This window comes from Poecilia latipinna, unplaced genomic scaffold, assembly GCF_001443285.1.
Source record: "Poecilia latipinna isolate Pla-1442-1.1 unplaced genomic scaffold, P_latipinna-1.0 Scaffold2811, whole genome shotgun sequence".
Classification (NCBI taxonomy): Eukaryota; Metazoa; Chordata; class Actinopteri; order Cyprinodontiformes; family Poeciliidae; genus Poecilia; species Poecilia latipinna.
Window position 1 is genome coordinate 77,069 of NW_015115427.1, and position 19,426 is coordinate 96,494.

The following is a 19,426-nucleotide window of genomic DNA, read 5'->3' on the forward strand; positions in this document are numbered from 1 at the left end:
GGGGGACGCAGAAAATGTTTGGAAACCACTGTCTTAGGTTTCACAGTGCAGGTAAAGCATACAGAACTTTGGAGAGTCACTTTTGGAAAAGTCTGGAATTATTCTCCAAAAACCTGGGTAAACGTTTTATTTATAAACCCCTGTGACAATTTTTACCATGATAAATGTCCCAAAATGTGACTTAGACTTTTTTTTTTTACTTTATTTTATACATAAAAAAGGAAAAAAAAATATGCTACAGATATTAATATTGCTCCCATCCTTGCCCTCATGTACCTTCACAAAGAAACACAAATCCGCACATGTATGCAAACACTCCTAAAAGGTTTAACGGATACAATTTATGCCCTCCTTCAGAAAAAAGTTGATGTGGCATATTTGTTAAAATGTTTTAAACTGATGTCTGTATTAAAGTGTGTGTTGACTGAAGGACAAATATGCCTGTTTCATGTTGTTGGGTTTGAAACAAATATTTCAAGATGGAGAAAACCTTCACACCTCTTAAAATGTGTAAAAGGACTTAAAATAGTTTAACCCTTTTTATTACTAATGTTAAATCAGTCTAAACACTTTCTGTTTCAACTCAGGCATGGATGACCAGAATTATTTCTGTCGACAATGTTTTCTTGTGTGACATCATCAAAAAAAAAAATAGGAAGACACCATAAGATATCAGAAAGAGAAAATTAACCAAATTTGGTTAATTTTTGGATTCAGCTACTAAAAGCCTGAAGGATAGGGATACGGATCTTTCATCTACTCAAACAAGTTTATACAAATATATACAACATGGTAATGTTCAGCCATCATACAGTCCCACAGATGAACATGCTTTGGTTAAAAAAAAAGGTGTGAATCTGTCCACCTTTCGACCAATGACTGCTGGAGACCAGCCCCTCCGTGACCCTGCAAGGACAGAGACCGTAATTTTTGGAGAAATGCTTTTTTGTAATTATTATATAAATGTATTATTATTCATTTGATTTTTTTTCTAATTTTTGTCTTTAAATACAAAAATTTGCTCATGCTCATATTTTTTGTCTGTCTGATGACATTGTAAAATATTAAATCAGATGTTATCAGTTTTTTTACTTGATTTCTCTTTCTACAAAATACGTTTTTACTCTACTTGAGTAATTTCTTGGATGCTTACCTTTCACTCATACTCTTCCTACTTGAGTATAATTTTTGAGTTCTCTATTTCCGATTAGAACTTTCACATCTAAAATGAAAAGCGCCTTCGTCGACGATGATTCTGACAAACCTGGCAACCCTCTCCAGACGCTTTCTGATGACGTCAAACTTCCGCGACTCCTCGCATGTGACAAACAGGAATCGACCACTTTCCGTTCCAGAAGTGGCTTTTTTGTGTTCACCTGTGAAAGTTTGGACTATATTCCGTGCTTGAACCCAGCATGGCTTCTACATCAATGCCGCAGAAGCGCTACTACAGACAGCGAGCCCACGCAAACCCGATGGCGCACCACACGTTTGATTAGTGAGTGAAGTTGTCCCATTAGCCTCTACTCCCCACAACATTCAGTGAGATTTAACTGTGCAGTACCACATGTGCTTTTTTCTTTTCCATTGCGACTGAGCACAGAGGACTGTGAGACTCTTCTGTGGAACTACTGTTGTTTACAGACAATTAGGGGGTTAAAGATGCATAAAATGACCAAATCTCCTGTAATTGGCAGACTGGCTCTTCAACTTGTCAGATAGTATTGTATCAAAAATAAAATGGAAATAATACATTCAGAATTACGGTGTAATTCCTGAAACTAATACTTTGTTTATTTAACCCCAGCATTTATTCTTCGTGGGTAGCTAATTTCTTATTATTTCGGTGTCTGGCGATTCAATTCCGATTTTTAGGGTCACAATTCGATGCAGAAACGATTTTAAATTCAGAAACCAATTTTTCTGTTCAAAGGGTCAAGAGATTCTGTTTAAATTAGGTGACTGACAAGAAGAAAAGACAATGTAAATAAATAGTATATGTATTTCAAACAATTATATAAGGTTCCTTACTTTCCGATTTCATCAGTTTATATTCAAACAAAAATAGATTTGTACATAAAATTCTGTAACTTAAATTACCAGTATTAGGTTAGTTTAAATATCTGGCTTTTTCTTAACTAAAATAAAAATATTTTGAATGCATATGTTGGGCGAAACCGTCTTCTACTGTGGCCGAATGGTTCGATAGAAGCAGTAAAGACGTACAACTTAAAGGTGTTTTAAAATCAAAATTTTAGCATTTTGATTTATTTTGATGTAAGTTACATTTAAGAGCAAATAAGTTTTAAGATAATTTTTTGTAGCCTTTATTTTTTTACATTTTAATTAAGTTGTGTAGACTTTGAAATGCACATTTTTTATATTCTCTAATTAATATTTTGTAATTTATTGACATACGGTGCACATTCCCAATTCCTCTGAAGCAACAAGAAGGGTCTTTTGTCTTTTTTAGCTCCTGTCTGTTTATAGATTAGATGTACTTAGTGCTAGGCTAGAGTCAGCGTAAAGTCCTGACTGAATGAAAATTATTATAACCTATTTATGTCACGTTAACGAAGAACACCTGAAAACCTTCTGGGTTGCAGGAGCAATTTGGCTCCAGTTCCTCCCCTTGTCATTTCTATATTCTTTGCACGAAATGTTGAATAAATATTAATGTTGTTTCCACATATCATCTCCAATGTCCGCTGGACTTTGGGTTGCGCCGTGTCAGCTGTTTGGGATTCCCCTCCGTAATTTCCCCTCAGAAAGCCCGAAGGAGAATCCGGGGTTTCTGATTGGCTACCTGTCACATTCAGCTTTAAGCTCCCGGTCGGGGAAAACCCCTGATTTAGATCGGAGCGGCCATGACGATCCACCGTAATCCACCACACTGCAGGATGATCGGTTACGAAATCACCAGCGACAATCTTAGATCAGCCAAAGATCTAAGATTGTCGTAAGAGGAAAAGGGGGGCAAAAAATCGTGTAGTATGAACTACACGATTTTTTTTTATTGCATTAGGTAGTCGGATATGCCCATCTTCTCTATTTAAATCTCGTGATTACTGAAGGGCAATCTAGTATACAGACTTCATGTCTGCACTCTTTTGGTTGAATGCAGTATTTATTTCCACTTTGGCTTTATGTTGTTTACTTTTTATTCAAGTACGTTTTTTTGTTAATGGAGACTGAGAATCCATTTTATTTTTGTTTTTGGTTGTTTATTTAGTTCATCAGTTCCAGTGTTATGTGTTCTTTTGAAAATAAACTGTATCTATCTATGGCAGGAAATCACATGCATTATTAGTCATTTCCATTAAATCAGTGTCAAAAGGTCTTGAAACAATATTATCGTTTATCGCAATAATTTTTTAGACAGTTAGTCGCTCAGCAAAATTTGTTATTATGACAGGCCTCCTTAGTGGTTACTTCATCACACAGTTCCCCAGCCGTTAGGACAATTCAATGCTCCTGATTAACTTTACATAATTTTTGGACTTGCTCCCTAGTATTGAATATTGGTCATTGTCAGAGATAGTGAAGAGAAGAGGACCTGCGATGTGTCTCATTTTCAGCTTTGCGCTGCAGTTTGAAGTTCTGAAGTCACCCGACTTTGGGAAATGACTTTTAATAAAACCCATAATGTTAGTTTGGATAAATAATTGTGATCTTATTAGGATTTTCTGTAGCTGACCATGTTGTCCTCCTCTCCAGCCCGGTGTGTCCTGAAGAAATGGACTGGTCCAAGCTGTATCCCGACCTCATACCTGGGCCCTCGTCGGAGACGGAGGGCCCTAAAGTCGAGTTTGCAGACATTGGCTGTGGATACGGGGGTCTTCTGGGTAAATAGGTCGCTGACCTGAAGGCCGGCGCTTTTCTCTGCTATAAAATAGTTCTGTATTGTGTTTCTGTCTTCATCCTTTCTTCTTCTCCTCTTGCCAGTGGAGTTATCGCCACTGTTCCCAGATAAGCTCATGTTGGGCTTGGAGATCAGAGTGAAAGTATCGGATTATGTGCAGGACCGCATTCGGTCGCTGCGTGAAATGAACCCGGGAAGCTACCAGAACATCGCGTGCCTCCGCAGCAACGCAATGAAGTACCTCCCCAACTTCTTCTTCAAAGGACAGGTAGATTAACCTCTATGGGTTTATTGTTGGATTTTCTAAATCAGAAACAAAAAAGTGAGGCAAAGGGGAAAAAAAAGAGGCAAAGACTAGTTATTTTAACACAGTTTGTATGTATTTATTTATTTTTCACACGTTTAAGGTTTGTGTCGGTTTTCAAAATTCTTTGTTTCTTTGTCAGTGGATTGATGAATCGTTAGGCTCTTCAACCAGTCAGATATTATTGGTTTACTTCTCACACACAGTTAGGTCAGAATCAGTAGCCTTGTTTCTCTCAGTCTTATCCAGACCTTGTTTGATCCATTTTCGATATTTATATTTAAGCTAGAAAAATACTTTACATGCGTTTCTAAAAAACAGCAGATTTCAAAACCAGTTGTAAGGTAAATGTGTCACATTTTAATCCATGAAATCCCAGCAGTCACCATGAGATGATCAGGTTAGGAAGTTCAGGAAGAGAACTGCTGTTGATAACAGTAACACAGTTTACTGGTAAATTTACATTGTAAAACTATTTAAAAAACAATAATTAAAACTCACAAGACAAGTTCACAAGAACAACAAGAGATTTTGCTTTGAAAAAAGTTTTAAACGCAAACGGTCCTTTTTTCTGCAAGATTTTGCCCCAAACTGGATTCTTTTCCTTTCTTTTATCTCTTCAAACCATCAACTATTGATGGTCTGCAGGACAACATTTCCAATTTCCCACCGTAAACGTAAAAAAAAATGAGCATTTTTCTGTAAAGAAAACACACTGATCCCCATTTTAGCTGTTCAGCTCACTGATTATGGCACCGACTAAAGCCCAGGCCATGTGTTTCATAAAAAGGCGCTTCGTTTATCTTTAACAGATGGAGTTGATGAAATTATGCAGATTATTTAATACATCCAGGAATTTTAAAGCGATGGGTTCACTGACTGGGGAAGGACGACGTGTCGGCTCGGTGCAGAGGCTGCTCACGTTAAATACTGTAATCTAGGACTTGTTTGAACTCGCTTTAGATTACACCGTGTGCTTTGTGTGGGAGGGGGGATAAATTAGCTAACATAGATAAAACAACTTTTCACCTTAAATGCCCCCTGACTGGGAATAAACTTGGAAATGAGCGCGTGTACAGAAGAGCTGTAAAAGTGTCACGTTTGTGTAATTCACATCACAAAGGTGTTTCATATAAAAGTGCACACAAGGAATCAATCTGCTGTGACTTTGCCATGCTGTTCAGGTTAAATCAGAACGATGTGAGCTTTAATTATGCTTCCAGACAGGAGACGCTGTGCCAAACCCAGATTTGAAGCGCTTTAAATGAATTCACATGAACTGAAAGGAAAGGGAGAGAGACTGGTTTTACTTTAGGTGAAGACAAGCTGTGTGAAAGTATTCATAACCCTTGACCTCTTTTCACATTTTTTTTTTATCTCTCTCTCATTGGGAATTTATTCGTTAGACCTTAGTAAAAGACTCGCCAACTGGCACAAAAACGGATGAAATGATTTAGGAAAAATACAACAAAAACTCTGAGAAATATGCAGTTCATTTGTATTCCATCCCCTTTTCATGCCATACTTGGTGGTGGCAGCATGATGCTGTGGGAATGCTTTGTTTCAACTGGAGCAGCAAAAGTTTTATAGTTTATTGGAAGATAGATGGAAACCAACTAAGGCTGGATAATAAATCAATAACAATATGTGTCACAATAGACACATTATCAGTATCAATAGCAAATACATCTGATTCCAGGGGTGTCCAATCTGTGGCCCGGGGGCCATTTGTGGCCCTTGGTCTGATTTTGTGTGACCCCCAACTGCAATCCAACAATGATACAAATTTGTCCTGCAGATGAAGACTTTTAATTTGTAGCCAGGGTAGTAAAAAAAATGTTACCAACATAAACAGGAAAATATAAAGTACAACACAAAGTATTTGTGTTTTTATAACCAAGTTTTAACAAGAGGTAAAACCAAGAGACTTTTACTGAAAGGGCAACTTTGCTGCACCCAAATCAGCTTTTATTCTCTCTCAAAAGTGGCTAAATATAGCAAACGTTTTGAAAGAAAATGACCCAAATCCTAAATAACCAAAGTCTGAGATTCTGCAGATGTTGGTGCCGTTTTGTATCGACTTTGGGAATGACGTGAGTTAATGTTGAAACTACTTTTCAGACTACTGAGTGTTGTATTGCCGCTAGCGAGCTGCATGACAGAAGGCTTCAAACAGAAGATATGCATGATGTGAGCCTCCATTTGCATCTGATTTTGCTTCATCCTTTTCTTTTTGATGCCATACATTTCATACAGGGTCTTGCTGCTTTTCAGCCTCCATTCTTAAAGCAAGTAAAAGTGCGTCCAGGAAAACAGAAACAGCCTAATTACAGTTCGGATCTCACCTATTTCTGCCCAAATCACTGTGATGCCTATTCCCTTTGGATTAGCATTTTCACGTGACTTCGTAGTTCAGCACCATGTAATTGGTAATTTGAGAGGAAAGTTTTACTTCACAAATTACTGACATGGCCGATTCACACCGGATTAACAACACTGACGATTATTACAAACAACTTGTGGTTACTAGGTAAAACTAATCGCATCAGAAAAGGGCTTCAGATGACTAAACAGTTTGGAAAATCCCAGACGATGATGTCACGGCTTCGTAAGCTTCACAACATTTGCATTAATCGGGGAACATCTGTGGATGTGCTTTAAAGTAACACCTCAAACACGCTGCTGCCTTGTGCCACAGCATCGCGACATTAAAACAGAAAAGATACAAGGCAGAGGACTGTGGGCCTTCACTAAGTACGGGGGTGGCAGCATCATGTTGTGGGATGTTTTGCTCTTCATGAAATATTTTGCATCATGAGGGAAGAATATCATCTAAACATTGAAGCAACATCTAACGGCATCAGCCAGGAAGGAAAAGCTCAGGCCTGATTACATAGAACCGAATCGGTTCAAAGCAGCTTGAGGACAACAGCGTCAATGTTTTGGCGTGTTTGATTTAATGCAAAGAAAAATGTTCTGTTTTTTAGTAGTTTTTATAAATTTGTGGTTCCTACTATACGTGTTCATGCCACACTTCAAATATTGATACGTCAAGCATTCTCTACTTTTACACAAATCTTGTTTTTGTTTGGTTTTTTTGTTGGTTCATCCCATAAAATCTCAAGAACTTACTTTGACATTTGTGGTTATAACATGTAGGCCTGTCACAATAACAAATTGTCCCAGACGTTCTTGCAATAAATGATAATATTTGAGACTGTTTTCAAATAATATATTGATATTGGCAGAGCAATGTTGCCTCGCTCTCTCAAAGACTAATACACTTTCATTTTATGCTGAGCACTGGAATATATTATAAAAATCCAAAAAAATAAAATAAAATAAAATAAATAAAACGCAACTGAAACTAATAAATAAAAAGGAAATAAAAAACCAAAGCCATAAATAAAATGGATTAAGAACAAAAGTATTATTAAGTAATTGCTTAATAACATTGCTAAGTCTGGCCAGGTTCACAGGTTATAAATATATCAGTTCGGGAATCGTTGGTTAAGTCGTGTAAACAACGGCTGCGTCTTTTCTCGTTAGTTTTCTGTACAGCTCATAATTAGCATAAACAAGAACTAAGAGAGGACCACCCAGATCAGATGTTGGGCATGCAGTGCCTCTCTCTCTCTGTCTGTCTCTCTCTCTCTCTCTCTCTCTCTCTCTGTGTGTCTCTCTCTCTCTCCCTCTCTCTGTCTGTCTCTTTGTCTGTCTCTCTCTCTGTCTGTCTCTCTCTCTCTGTCTCTCTGTCTCTCCTTCTCTGTCTCTCTCCCTCCCTCTCCCTCTCTCTCTCCCTCTCCCTCTCTCTCTCTCTCCCTCTCTCTCTGTCTCTCTCTCTCTGTCTGTCTCTCTCTCTCCCTCTCCCTCTCTCTCTCCCTCTCTCTCTGTCTCTCTCTCTCTCAGCAGCTCGGAGCCCCTGAGGCTGCTGCTGTTCCCGGTGATTATCCCCACATCTTTCTGTCTGTACTAGATGTTATTTATCTTAACTAATAAAAAGTGATTGGAGTTCTCTTTTTCTTTAATATATCAGCCAGACTAATATCAGTGGTGCCTGCACTTGAGCGACTGTCAAAGACAAACGTGGGGAAGTTTGAGGTAGAAAAAAAAACACGTCCAGGAGGGAAATTCCAGTCTTGCAAAGTTTAAACTCTGACTGCAGAATATTATGAAATGTTCAACAGAGAACTCAGAAGATTTTCTGGCCCATCTGTTTCATTCTTCACTTTAAACGTAAACTTTAAATGAAGGCAGTAAAAACACTGTATTTCTAAATATCAATGAACTGTCGACGGAAATTTCCCAAATTCTTCGTTTGGCCAACACAATTGATTTGTTTTCTCTGTTTGCTCGACTAATTGTTCCCACTGTTTGTCTTGCAGCTCAGTAAGATGTTCTTCCTGTTCCCTGACCCTCATTTCAAGAAGACCAAGCACAAATGGAGGATCGTCAGTCCCACGTTGTTAGCAGAATACGCCTACACACTCAGGATCGGGGTATGTTTGAGAGCCACTCGTGTGCAGAGTAACAAAAACGTTAAGAAATGACCGTTGAAACCATTTTGCGTTTTAATGCACGTTGAATTGTCCACTGAGTTCAGCTTTACGACTGCATCTGAATAAATCAGAATATCATCAAATATTGATTTTATTTCATTGATTTAGTCATTTACATCTTCCACAAGGAGGGCAGGCTTAAAAGAGTACATTTTCTGAAGAAGCTGGTTGTTAGCAATAGTGAAGGAAAGTTGAGTGGAAGGAAAAATTGTGGCAGTAGAATGCTCATTAGCAGCACTGATACAGAGGATTGTGAAGTAAAGTCTATTCAGGACTTTGATTTTTCTCCCTTCTGTCTGCCTCGTCTGTCATCATAATGTTTGAAACTCTTTGCGTCTCCTGGACTGATTTTATGCTCCAGATGACTGTAATTCATGAATGATGCGAGTGATGGAGACTTTTCCATGAAAAAGTATTTTACTTACAGTGGAAAGTGCAATAAACACACTTTTATTTTCTCTTGAATTTCATATTAAATAGCACAACGTCGATCCTGTGACTTTTACATGAAAGCAAACGTAATTAAAAAGATTTACTTTTAATTAAAGTATTAAATGTGGCTAAAAACAAAGAAAATCCTTTTTTATTACTGAGGAAAGATTTTTTTTTTCTCTAGTCAATCCTAAAATAATTTGCAAACTTATTTGCCTTTCTCTTAATGAAGAAAACATACAAAACCCAGTGTAGGTTTTGGTTCTGCAGTGATTTACACATTACTATTCTACAAAATGTTTGACGACTTTAATTGTAATCTTGCTTGATCAGTTTATTACTGAGTAAGTAAAAAAAAAAATTATAATTTAGTTTTTATAATGTTAGTTTAGATATTTTTTGCCGGTGCTGTGAACTTGAAGATTTTGTCTCACGTGAGATATAAAGGTATTAAGATGAAGGTATTTATATAGATATAAAGGTGTAGGCCATTATATCTCTATAAAATGAAATCATGTTTATATTTTTATGTGATTAAAAAAAAAAGCTATGCTCAGCTGTAGTTAATCTATGTAAAACTTTAGTTGAATTACTGAAATAAATTCCCTTTTTGATGCTCCGATTTACACACAAGCTTATTTTTATCTTCATTTTAAACCTGCTGCAGCAGCGGAAAGCTTTTTCCTCCCCTCTCTGTCATTTTATCAGCAGTTTGTGTTCAGCAGAAATCAGTGAATTCAGTGAAATTAGTTTGAGCAAGCGGCCGGCCAGGTGACGCCCCCACCCACCCGGCCGGTCGGAGCCGCCCCTGCTGCTCTGGGACATTTGAGCAGAGCAGCGCCGCTGATGGAGGGTTCAGAGAACAAAGGGAGGCTTGTGTCTAAATTTGACTTTATTGTTTTTCCTCCACTGACGGATTGGTGCGTGCGTGCGTGCGTGTGTGCGTGCGTGCGTGCGTGCGTGCGTGCGTGCGTGCGTGCGTGCGTGCGTGCGTGTGTGTCGACAGGCCTTCGGCGTTGGCGCGTTGCCACGCATTCGCCGCTGGGTGGGAAGGCTGTCAGGAACCTGCCTATTTATAGAGCTGCTCTCACAGCGTGTCATTTAGTCATCACTTTGGGTTGGATTTAAAATATGCTCAGACGACACCCTAAACAGTACACAGTAGTGATTGAGCTACGGAGATTGATGTGGTTGCACTGCTGATAACGCCATCTCTCATCATCGCTCTGCCCCGTTAAAAAACCCCCACAAAAAAAACGAAGTTTTACGTGCTGAAATGCACAAATGTGGAAATTTGTTCCACTGCTGAGCTTCCTAAGAAATCCATTTTCTGGTAACTTTATCTTCCCAGCCTCCAACGCAAACTGTACCGACACAGGTGATTCACCTCTGTACTGTCTGTTTGCTATTTTTATCTCTTTTTTTTTTTTTACATAAATTACCCTGTAAGGGTGGTGAAAGCATCAACTTTGAGCCCAAACACTGAACTTTTCAGAAAAAAAAGAGCAAATTTTATTATCAGGGGAAACGTTTATCTGGATGATAACTGGATGTGTGTTCGAACAACAGTAAAAGTTTGTTCGCCTGTTTTTTTCCCAGAAGTGTCCTAATGACCTTCATGTGAATATTTTTTTTTTTCTTCTTTCCTGGTTGCTTCAGGGCTTGGTGTACACCATAACAGATGTGGAGGAGGTGCACCTCTGGATGGTGAAGCACTTCAGCGAACATCCGCTGTTTGCACGTGTGCCAGAAGAGGATCTGGTATGTCCACACGCAGCTTTTAACCCCGAGTTCCTGGAAAAAAAACCGTCAAATTTAAGGATGTGAAATTTAGTGTTTTCACACTTAGCTTAAGTTGCTTTTATGTCAAGCATTAAAAAAGTTATTCTCTACTATACAAGTAGTATTTATCCTGAAACGTCACTGTTTTAAGATTTTGCATAATTTTAAGGTGATTTTTATGTTTTTTTTTATTATTTTTATCAACAAAAAACTGAGATGTTTACATTCAGCTCCCCTCAATCTACACTTAGAAACATCTACCAGCTTTGTACATCTAAACATGAGAATCCTTCTGATTGGCTGCGTTTTTCATCCGAAACGTTTTATTTCTTGCTTCATCAGAGTCAATGAAATTCGAGCAAGGTTTTATCAGACTTTATTGTCCGAACAGGATCAACACTTCCTGTTTCTGGGCCTTAGTTCTCCCCCTGAACCTTGAGTTGAAAACCTCAGACGGAGAGAGATCGCTGTCGCATCCGATCTCATTGATTTAATACACCTGACTTTTATTTTGAAATTAACTACACAGTCCCAGTTCCGGTGAAGTGGCTGCTAAAGTGTCCGCAACTTTTAAACTTCTCAGTGTTTTTCCCCACTACAACCAAAAAACTCTCATTTTTTTTTAGCTAATACAAATCTGAAAAGTGTTTCTTTTTTTGAGTCCCTACTTCTCTGATACCCCTAAATACAATTCAGATCCTTTGTGGGTCACCTGGTTAGTAAATACAGTCCATTTGCGTTCACTTCAGTTCCCTGAACACCTCAGAGGTTCGCTTGACCCGACGGGTCAGGCAGAGGCTTTAAAGCAGGATTAGGTTGTAAAACATATAAGATGATTGTTGAAAGAAAGCAAAAAGAAGATTTGAGACTCGAGTGGAGGTTCATCTTCCAGCAGGAGAAAAGCTCTAAACATGCAGCCAGAGCTGCAATCAAACCATATCCACATGTCGATGTGGCCTAGTCAAAGTCCAGACCTAAATTCATTTGGAAGTCTGTGGCCCGATTTGAAGTGTAATGTTCAGAGATGTTCTTTGTCCTGACTGAGATTACAGGATTATGCAAAGGAGACGGGAGAAAAGGTTTATGTGTGTAAATCTGCTGGAGACACTTTCAGCTGTTCTCAGTCAGAAAGGATGAAACATGCACACCTTTCAGAATATTATTCAAAAAACACTTAAAAACCATGTTTTTAACGATTTTTAAATGAGCTTCATTGTGTTGGTCTACCACATAAATCCCAAATAAAACACTGAAGTTTGTGATTGTAGCGAAAGGAAACATGGGAAAGTTTAGCAGCTGTGAATCTGACTGTGTTTTAGCTGCTGCTGCTTTTCATATCTTCAACAATAAACGGATACATTAGATNGGTCTTGAAACAATATTATCGTTTATCGCAATAATTTTTTAGACAATTAATCGCTCGGCAAAATTTGTTATCGTGACAGACTTACTGAACAGTTCCTTTTCTTATTTGCATGATTTGAACATACGTCGTCCTCTTGGTTAAATCTCAATTCACTCAACGTTGTCTAACGCACATTAAAAGGTCAGCGCCTTACTATTGAACACTGCTGTGGCAGCTTATTTTTTCCCAGTGAAACATACAAAATTTTCAACAGAGGCAACGTCGCCCATTTAAAAAAAAATTATGTGTTTCTCCATTAATTTCCTGTCATCAGCCACATCCCAAAAATGAAAATTGTAGCCTAGTCAAAGTCCAGACTAAATCAAAGTGAGATGTTGTAGCAGCACCTCAAAAATGTCATTCAGGCTTGAAATCCTTCGGTGTGGCTAAATTTACACAATTCAACAAGGAAGAGTGGCCCTAAATTCTTCCACATTGGGGCTGGGTTGTTTAGCCCTTTTAAATTTGTAAGGTGGCAAATGCTTTTTGTCCCAAATGATGTATAATTACAACACCAGTGTATGGAAAAAAAAGGCAGGTTTGTGTGTGCTAGAAAAACCTGAAAAAAAAAAAAATTATAATAACATGATGAGTTTTAATCAGAAGGGGTTCTATTGTCTGTTTACTTCAAAGTATCCTAAGTAACACATACAAATGTGAGTTTCAATGAGGGGGGTGGAAAAAAAAGTACAGTCATCATCATTATTGTTGAAAATGTAGAAATCCTCCAGTATTCATAGCACATAACAAAACCGACATGAGTAAGTGAAAACAGGGAACATCTGTAAAACATTTGAACGTTTCGAAAGACTCCTGTTTACATTTCAGTTTCTACATGGACACATTTAATAGAAGGCACACCCTAGTCAAATGTGACCTCTCATCTACCGCTCCGTCTCTTGTTAGTATTTTTCTTTCTCTTTTCTGCATCCTAAGCGGGTTAGTCTTTGAAAGAGAACAATCACGGGGAAGGGGTGCTCTCTTTCTCTCACAAACACAATGCTAGCTATAAAAAGGGCACAGTACGTGTTCCTATATTTGTTTATGTAATATGTATTTTACATTGTCCATGATTATCATAGATAACAACAAACTGCACTGTCATATTACAGTCATCTGATTGCTGTTGCATAAAGCTGCAAAGCGATAATAAGATCCCCGTTGGAGGTGTGCTAATCTACGGGTTTCAGCCGCTGGAGGTCGATTGTTGAGTCCAGCCCACTTCCTCGTAGACGGCTTTGATGCCAGAGCAGACAGTAGCTAGGAGCTTGGTCCATGCTGCGCCCACCTCTGGCGTCACAACCTCTGGATACTCTTCTCCCAGGACTTCCAGAATCACACCGCTCAGGATCTTAAAAAGACACAAGCAAGTAATTTACATCAAAGTGGCACTTGGAGTTTGATATTTTGGGATTCTTTTGAAACATCATTAATAACGCAGCTGTTGTTATTGATTTTGCTCCCAGAATATTGAAGTCAAAGGAAGCCAGTCATGCCGTTCACCAATTTCTTATTTTAAATGGGAAACCCACTCACTCTGTGATTATTTTGCACGCATGCAGAGATTTTTTAGCTCTGCACTGGCTTATTAGCTAGTGATGCTAATAACCCAGTGAAATAACCCAGTTACTTCACTGGGTTTATTGGCAAAGTCAGGTTTATTTGCAAAGAACATTTCTGCAACAAGTTAGTTGAAGTGCTTTACACATAACACAACTAAGAACTAAAACAAACAAAAAAGACACATAACAGTGGCAGAATAAAGTAAAGTAATTTAAAAAAAAGAAATGAAAAGTTGTAATCCAGACCAGAATTGATCTATTTTCCAACTATTTTATATACAACAAATATATGATAAAATCAATGTTTTGAAGTGAGCATCACTAAACCTTCATCTCAGTCCAATGAGATCAAGTCTACTGATTCTGGGATTTAGCATATAGTAATATTATCCAACATAAAACCAAAAATGTTTAGTCTAATTTAAAAACAAACAGTGAAAATAAAGGGAACCCCCATTGCATGTAAATAAATGCCTGGTGTAAACTTTATTTCCTCTCTACCCAGACGTTTCAGCCTTAGCTGAATCAAATATTTCTCGATTGCAATTCTTACTTCACCTCAGGTGACTGTATGTATACTTTCTTTACATTTTGATCCGTTTGTTTCACATGCCTGCCGTTTGTCTTGATTTGATTCATGCACTCTTTACCTTGAAGTACACTGGATCCACCTTGTGTTTGAGGGCGTGGGCTTTGCCAACCAGCTTCAGCACCGAGGCCACCTTTTCTGAGTCGTCGATATTCTCCACCAACGTGTTAAGGGCGTTCATGACTCTCTGGGCATGTTTTCTGAGCTGGGAACTATGCTCCAGCTCCTCCGTGTCCTCGATGTGCTTGAACTGGCTGAAGTATAGCTTGGATGAAGGGAAGTTCACAAACAGTCTGTGAGGGAGAAGAACATTAGAGATAAATTTTAGACATTGTCCAAAGCCTTAACTTGCTAAAGGAAGACTTGGCAGAGGGATAGATGCTGTCACATTACTCATGTTTTTGCCATGTAAAAAACATCATGCAGGTCCAAACATAAAAAAGCAGAGTACATTATGTGAAACGTGAAGTCTTGACAAGTCTCTGCATGCGTTGCTCATGATGTGGTCCTTTTCTTGTATAGTACGTGTGCACTCATTACATTTTGTCCAAAACAATAAGAAAACAATCTAAGATAGGTCTCAAAAGGCTAGGTGTGCAGAAAGATGTTGTTATGCCACTGAATTGGAAAGTGACAAAAAAATACAGTGATAGGGTTGTATGGTTCAGATTTTTACAAGCCAGAGATACACATTTTTTTTCTCAGAACTCTTCCATCCATCCTCCGTAGCCACCTTATCCTGTTCAGAAAACTTGAGGAAAAAAGACGGCAATTGGTGAGGGACGAGGTACAAATTCGACCGAGCGCTTTTCCGCCACAGGACCAACTCAGAGTAGCAATTTTTACAACCATTAAATCTATATGCACCATAGAGACTAAGAGGCCTTATTCTGGGGCTTGAGAGGAAACTGTAGAACCAAAGCAAATATCTATCACTCCTCAGACAAAGCGTGGAAACTGCCAAATGAATTGGACCGACAACTTTCTAGCTGTTAGGCAGTAGTACAAACCACAGCTAGATGTTCTGGTAGAAAGAGGGCAAAAGGGTAGACTTACAAACCTCATCTTGCTTTTTTGGAAGATTTCCCCTGTCAGGCTCGTCTGATTTATCAAACATTTATAACAGGTACAGTTACATGCAGCAATGATTACATTGTATATTTTTCCTCACTTTGTTTTTGGGGGGACAGGCGGTCTTCTCGTGTCAACATAATTCCCAAGTCTAGATTCTGTTCATTCGCACTTCGTGATTCAACTTGGGGCCCTTTCGGTAGAACAAATAGTCACTTTGATGTTTTCTTTAATTACATTCCCGCTTGACCCTCGGAGGTATCACAGTGAATTTTTGCACAGAGGAACCTAAAAGCTTCACCCCCTCACACAGTTCTGGGAAGGGGGCCAAAGCATCTGGTTGCTGGCTATCAAATCAAGATGTCCCATCTCCCCCTGGCTCTGCAACTGCTTACACAAAAAGGAAGCAAATATTTCTTTTCTGCGAGCTCTGACACATATGCTTACATATCGGGGTTTTACATGTGAAAAGGGAGGAAGTTGGAGTGCGCTCAGCGAGTTCGGATGGGTGGAAGGCTTTGAAAATGCCGAAGCTTCATAGTCCCTGTTTTGCTGCCAACTAATGAGGAGCGACAGTGTTTAATCTCTCTGTCTTGTAATTGCATGACCTGTGGATGCATATAAATAGCCTAATTAGAATTTTCTGTGGTCATTGAACTCTTAATCCTTCCTTATCGTTTCTCAAGAATAATTGAGGAGCTGAATTGAAGACAGCTTCTAATTTCAGAGAGGGAGCTCTGTGATTTGCGCTCGTCGATCTTATCTGCCAGCCAAAAAGACTGTAATTTTGTAGGATTAATATTAGCGCCGAGGCCCTTCGGCAGAGCGACACGATGTATTTCTTACTGCCTAGAGGAATATTGCAGGGCCTGGTTTTCCAATCAATATTCATTCTTCAAATTCCTGAAGGCTGTGGAGGAATTGTACCGAAACATGTTTAACTTTCACCTAGGTGCTTTTTGTGAATTTTCTGAAGATGAAGTGCCTCAAGAAAGTATCAATAACCGTTTAACTTTTTTTTTTTTTGCGATAACTGTAAAATTCAGTGGATTTTGCTGGGGTTTTATGTGGCAGATCAACACAAATTAGTACATTTGTGAAGTGGATGTAAAATGGCACATGGTTTTCAAAATGTCAGATTGAAAAAAAAATTAAATAAAATGAAACCTTTGATGTGCATTTGTATTCAGTCTAATTTTTTCGACTACTACCCCTAAATTTTACTCTGAGCAACCATTGTTTTGCCTTCAAGTGTTGCTTGAGTAGTGAAAGAGTCAGTATGTGAAGTATTTAACCTCTGGATCTATACCACATGACTGTCAAGGCCTGCAAGCCAGTGCTGCATGTTATTAGGAAAGTATAAGATAAGCAATACGGCCAGGGATTGTATAATAATGACATAACTTGTGATTAATAAACGCATCACTGAACAGTGTTAATGCGTTTCTGCCTTGGATTCATAGCAAACACTGAACGCATATAAGAAAGAGTCCATCCATTTACTGGATATAAATAATTATTTTCATCTCAAAAACAAGGTTTTATTGAAAAAGCTCCTTCTGGGCGACTTCTGGTGTTTTGACAATTAAACAATTTAGTTTCTTAATGACTTTACCACCTTACCTTGTCTTTACATTTTGAAACATATTCTTATGCGTACGAAACAACAAGAGTCACTAAGTAAATAAGCAACTTTGTCAGACGACATAAAAATAAATTATTTTCTGGCCAGCATGCAGTGGTAAACTAACACCCTAAACTCATTATCCTCAGTGTGAAACTTGGTAGTGGCAACATCATGCTGTGGGCTGCTTCTCTTCAGCAGGTAGAGGAAAGCTGGTTAGAGTTGATGGCACTAAAATACATGACATTCCTGGTAGAAAACCTGCAAAAGACTTGAGACCTTAGTCGTGTCATGACTAAGGTCTCAAGTCTTTTGCCCGTGTCAAAGCCCGTGCTTTGACTGGACCATCAAAGCATGGGCTTCAATTGGCATTCAACTGAGCAAGACTTGTAAATGTATGAGCTCAAATGATTTTCATCCAGTGTAACTGAAATTGAGCTGTTTTGTAGTGAAGAATGGGCACTTTCTATGGGCAAGGATAGGCAAAACATTCAGCTAAAGATTAAAATGGTGAAAGCTGGCAGAATAGAAATGCCTGCCACACTTTTAAGATTTTGATCTATAAAAACTTGCTAAAACCATGCATATTTTTTTCCTTCCACTTCACAATTGTCTTTTGTTTTGGTCTGCCCGATAGAATCACAAAACAACACGTAGACGCTTGAGACCGTAATGTAAGAAAATGTGTATAAAAAACAATTGAAGTGGGTGTGAATACTTTTCCGAGGCTGCCTACGTCCCTTTCCTCATCTGAGAGGATGAAAAAACGTGCGTTGCTTGACTAGCGGTGCATGACGCCACTCATATGATGCCCCTCTGCAATCAGAAAGGATTATTAAGGCACGCCGTGTCATGCGGCGAATCCCGTCACACATGAACAAATGTCAAAAGCCTCCACACATCCGTGCAGATGGCTGACTTTTGCAACAGTTTCCCATTCCTGGATTTCAGTGCTAATGCTAAAAAAAAAAAAATATGAAGACAGCGACTGTGAGAGTCTCTCCAACGGCTCCGCGAGATTCCCATAAATAGATGGATTCGATTGCTGAAATGACTGGTTGAGTGTGTCAAAATAAAAGAAGTTAAAATAAACTCAAAGCCCTTTGATTTCTGGGAAGACTTAAAGGTCTTGCTGAGTGATGGAGTCCTGTGGCGGCAGGTATTCAAAACATGGCCTGTGCTTCAAGGGAAGGACAGCCAAAGATGTTTCCATGGTGGATTTTAACGATTTGCTTTGATTACATGAGAAAACAAAGGAGATAGGGAGAGATAAGGCTGTCGCGTGGAAAACATTAGCATCTAAGTGTGTTCCCTGCCGTATTCTGAAAACCCTTCAGTTTGGAATCTGTTCGTATTTCCTGGGAAAATAGGTCGTACATATGCAGGCTCCAGCAGATGCATCAACACATGTGAGCTCCAGAGAGGGGGGGGAGATCAAATTCAGGGTTCTGAAACTGATCAAAGTTGCAAAGGAGGGCAAAAAAGAAAACGACAAGGAAACAAGAAAAAAAACAGCATCCCATTTTTGCCACACTCTGTCACAGAGCCACATTCACATTAATCAAAACCTAAAGCAGCAGATGGAAATACCTGACCAGTATGGCAACCCCGGCCTCCTCACAGTTTTGGTAGACTTTCGCCCACGAGTCCTGGATCATCACCCTCTCCTTGTCAGTCAGTGGGCTCGGGCGCTCCAGGTGGTCCACCTCTCCCTGCTTCCTCTCCATCTGGAAACACAGTGTGTAAGCAGGCTGAGCACATGCAGCAGGCAGGCAGGCAGGCTGGCTGGCTCTGGTGGCACTGCCCCTCCCCCAGAATAAACACAATATTTTCTACCTTTTTTTTTTCCTTCTTTTTTTGGCGTCTCTTTCTAAGGGAGAGAGAGAGAGAGAGAGAAATAAATAAAAAATAAAAATTCCCTCTCCACCCTTTCTAAGTGAGAATCTTTGCTCCCTACCTCTGAGCCTCTGCTGAGCGAGAGAGTGTGAGTGAGAAGCCGGATGAGAAAAACACAAGAAACGCACACGGCGAACGAGGAGGAGCCTCCGTTGGTCTCTCTTTTTACACTCTCCTTTCCCACTTTGCACCCACCCTGCTTACATTCTTTCCCTCCCTCTGTCCAATTTACCTCTTGTAGGTGTTATGTGATGAAAACATAATGGGATCAGATACAAATCCATGATGGGTGAGCCAGATATGTCATGCATGCAAGAGCGTGAGCGTTGGAAGCAATATA

At 39.1% G+C, this 19,426-nt stretch overlaps 2 protein-coding genes across 2 annotated transcripts; one reads left to right on the forward strand and one right to left on the reverse strand.

Moving 5' to 3' along the window:
• Nucleotides 1-1,289: 1,289 nt before the first annotated feature.
• On the forward strand, nt 1,290-11,050 carry mettl1 (methyltransferase 1, tRNA methylguanosine). Its single transcript, XM_015021603.1, has 5 exons — nt 1,290-1,498; nt 3,718-3,845; nt 3,946-4,130; nt 8,552-8,665; nt 10,817-11,050. Exons 1-5 carry the CDS (start codon nt 1,416-1,418, stop codon nt 10,982-10,984), a joined length of 678 nt encoding a protein of 225 aa, XP_014877089.1. The 5' UTR covers nt 1,290-1,415; the 3' UTR covers nt 10,985-11,050.
• Nucleotides 11,051-12,936: 1,886 nt separating this feature from the next.
• LOC106939248 (cytoglobin-1-like) lies at nt 12,937-19,220 on the reverse strand. Its single transcript, XM_015021601.1, has 5 exons — nt 19,148-19,220; nt 19,027-19,060; nt 18,781-18,917; nt 14,557-14,788; nt 12,937-13,695 (listed from the first exon to the last, which is right to left on the reverse strand). Exons 3-5 carry the CDS (start codon nt 18,915-18,917, stop codon nt 13,531-13,533), a joined length of 534 nt encoding a protein of 177 aa, XP_014877087.1. The 5' UTR covers nt 19,027-19,060; nt 19,148-19,220; the 3' UTR covers nt 12,937-13,530.
• Nucleotides 19,221-19,426: the final 206 nt, after the last annotated feature.

Coding starts and splice junctions, on each gene's coding strand:
- mettl1 (XM_015021603.1), top strand. CDS start 1,416: ATGGCTTCTACATCAATGCCGCAGAAGCGCTACTACAGACAGCGAGCC. Junction 3,846..3,945: donor TGGATACGGGGGTCTTCTGG/GTAAATAGGTCG, acceptor TCCTCTTGCCAG/TGGAGTTATCGCCACTGTTC. Junction 8,666..10,816: donor CCTACACACTCAGGATCGGG/GTATGTTTGAGA, acceptor TGGTTGCTTCAG/GGCTTGGTGTACACCATAAC.
- LOC106939248 (XM_015021601.1), bottom strand. CDS start 18,917: ATGGAGAGGAAGCAGGGAGAGGTGGACCACCTGGAGCGCCCGAGCCCA. Junction 14,789..18,780: donor GGGGTTGCCATACTGGTCAG/GTATTTCCATCT, acceptor TCTCCCTCACAG/ACTGTTTGTGAACTTCCCTT. Junction 13,696..14,556: donor TGGATCCAGTGTACTTCAAG/GTAAAGAGTGCA, acceptor TGTCTTTTTAAG/ATCCTGAGCGGTGTGATTCT.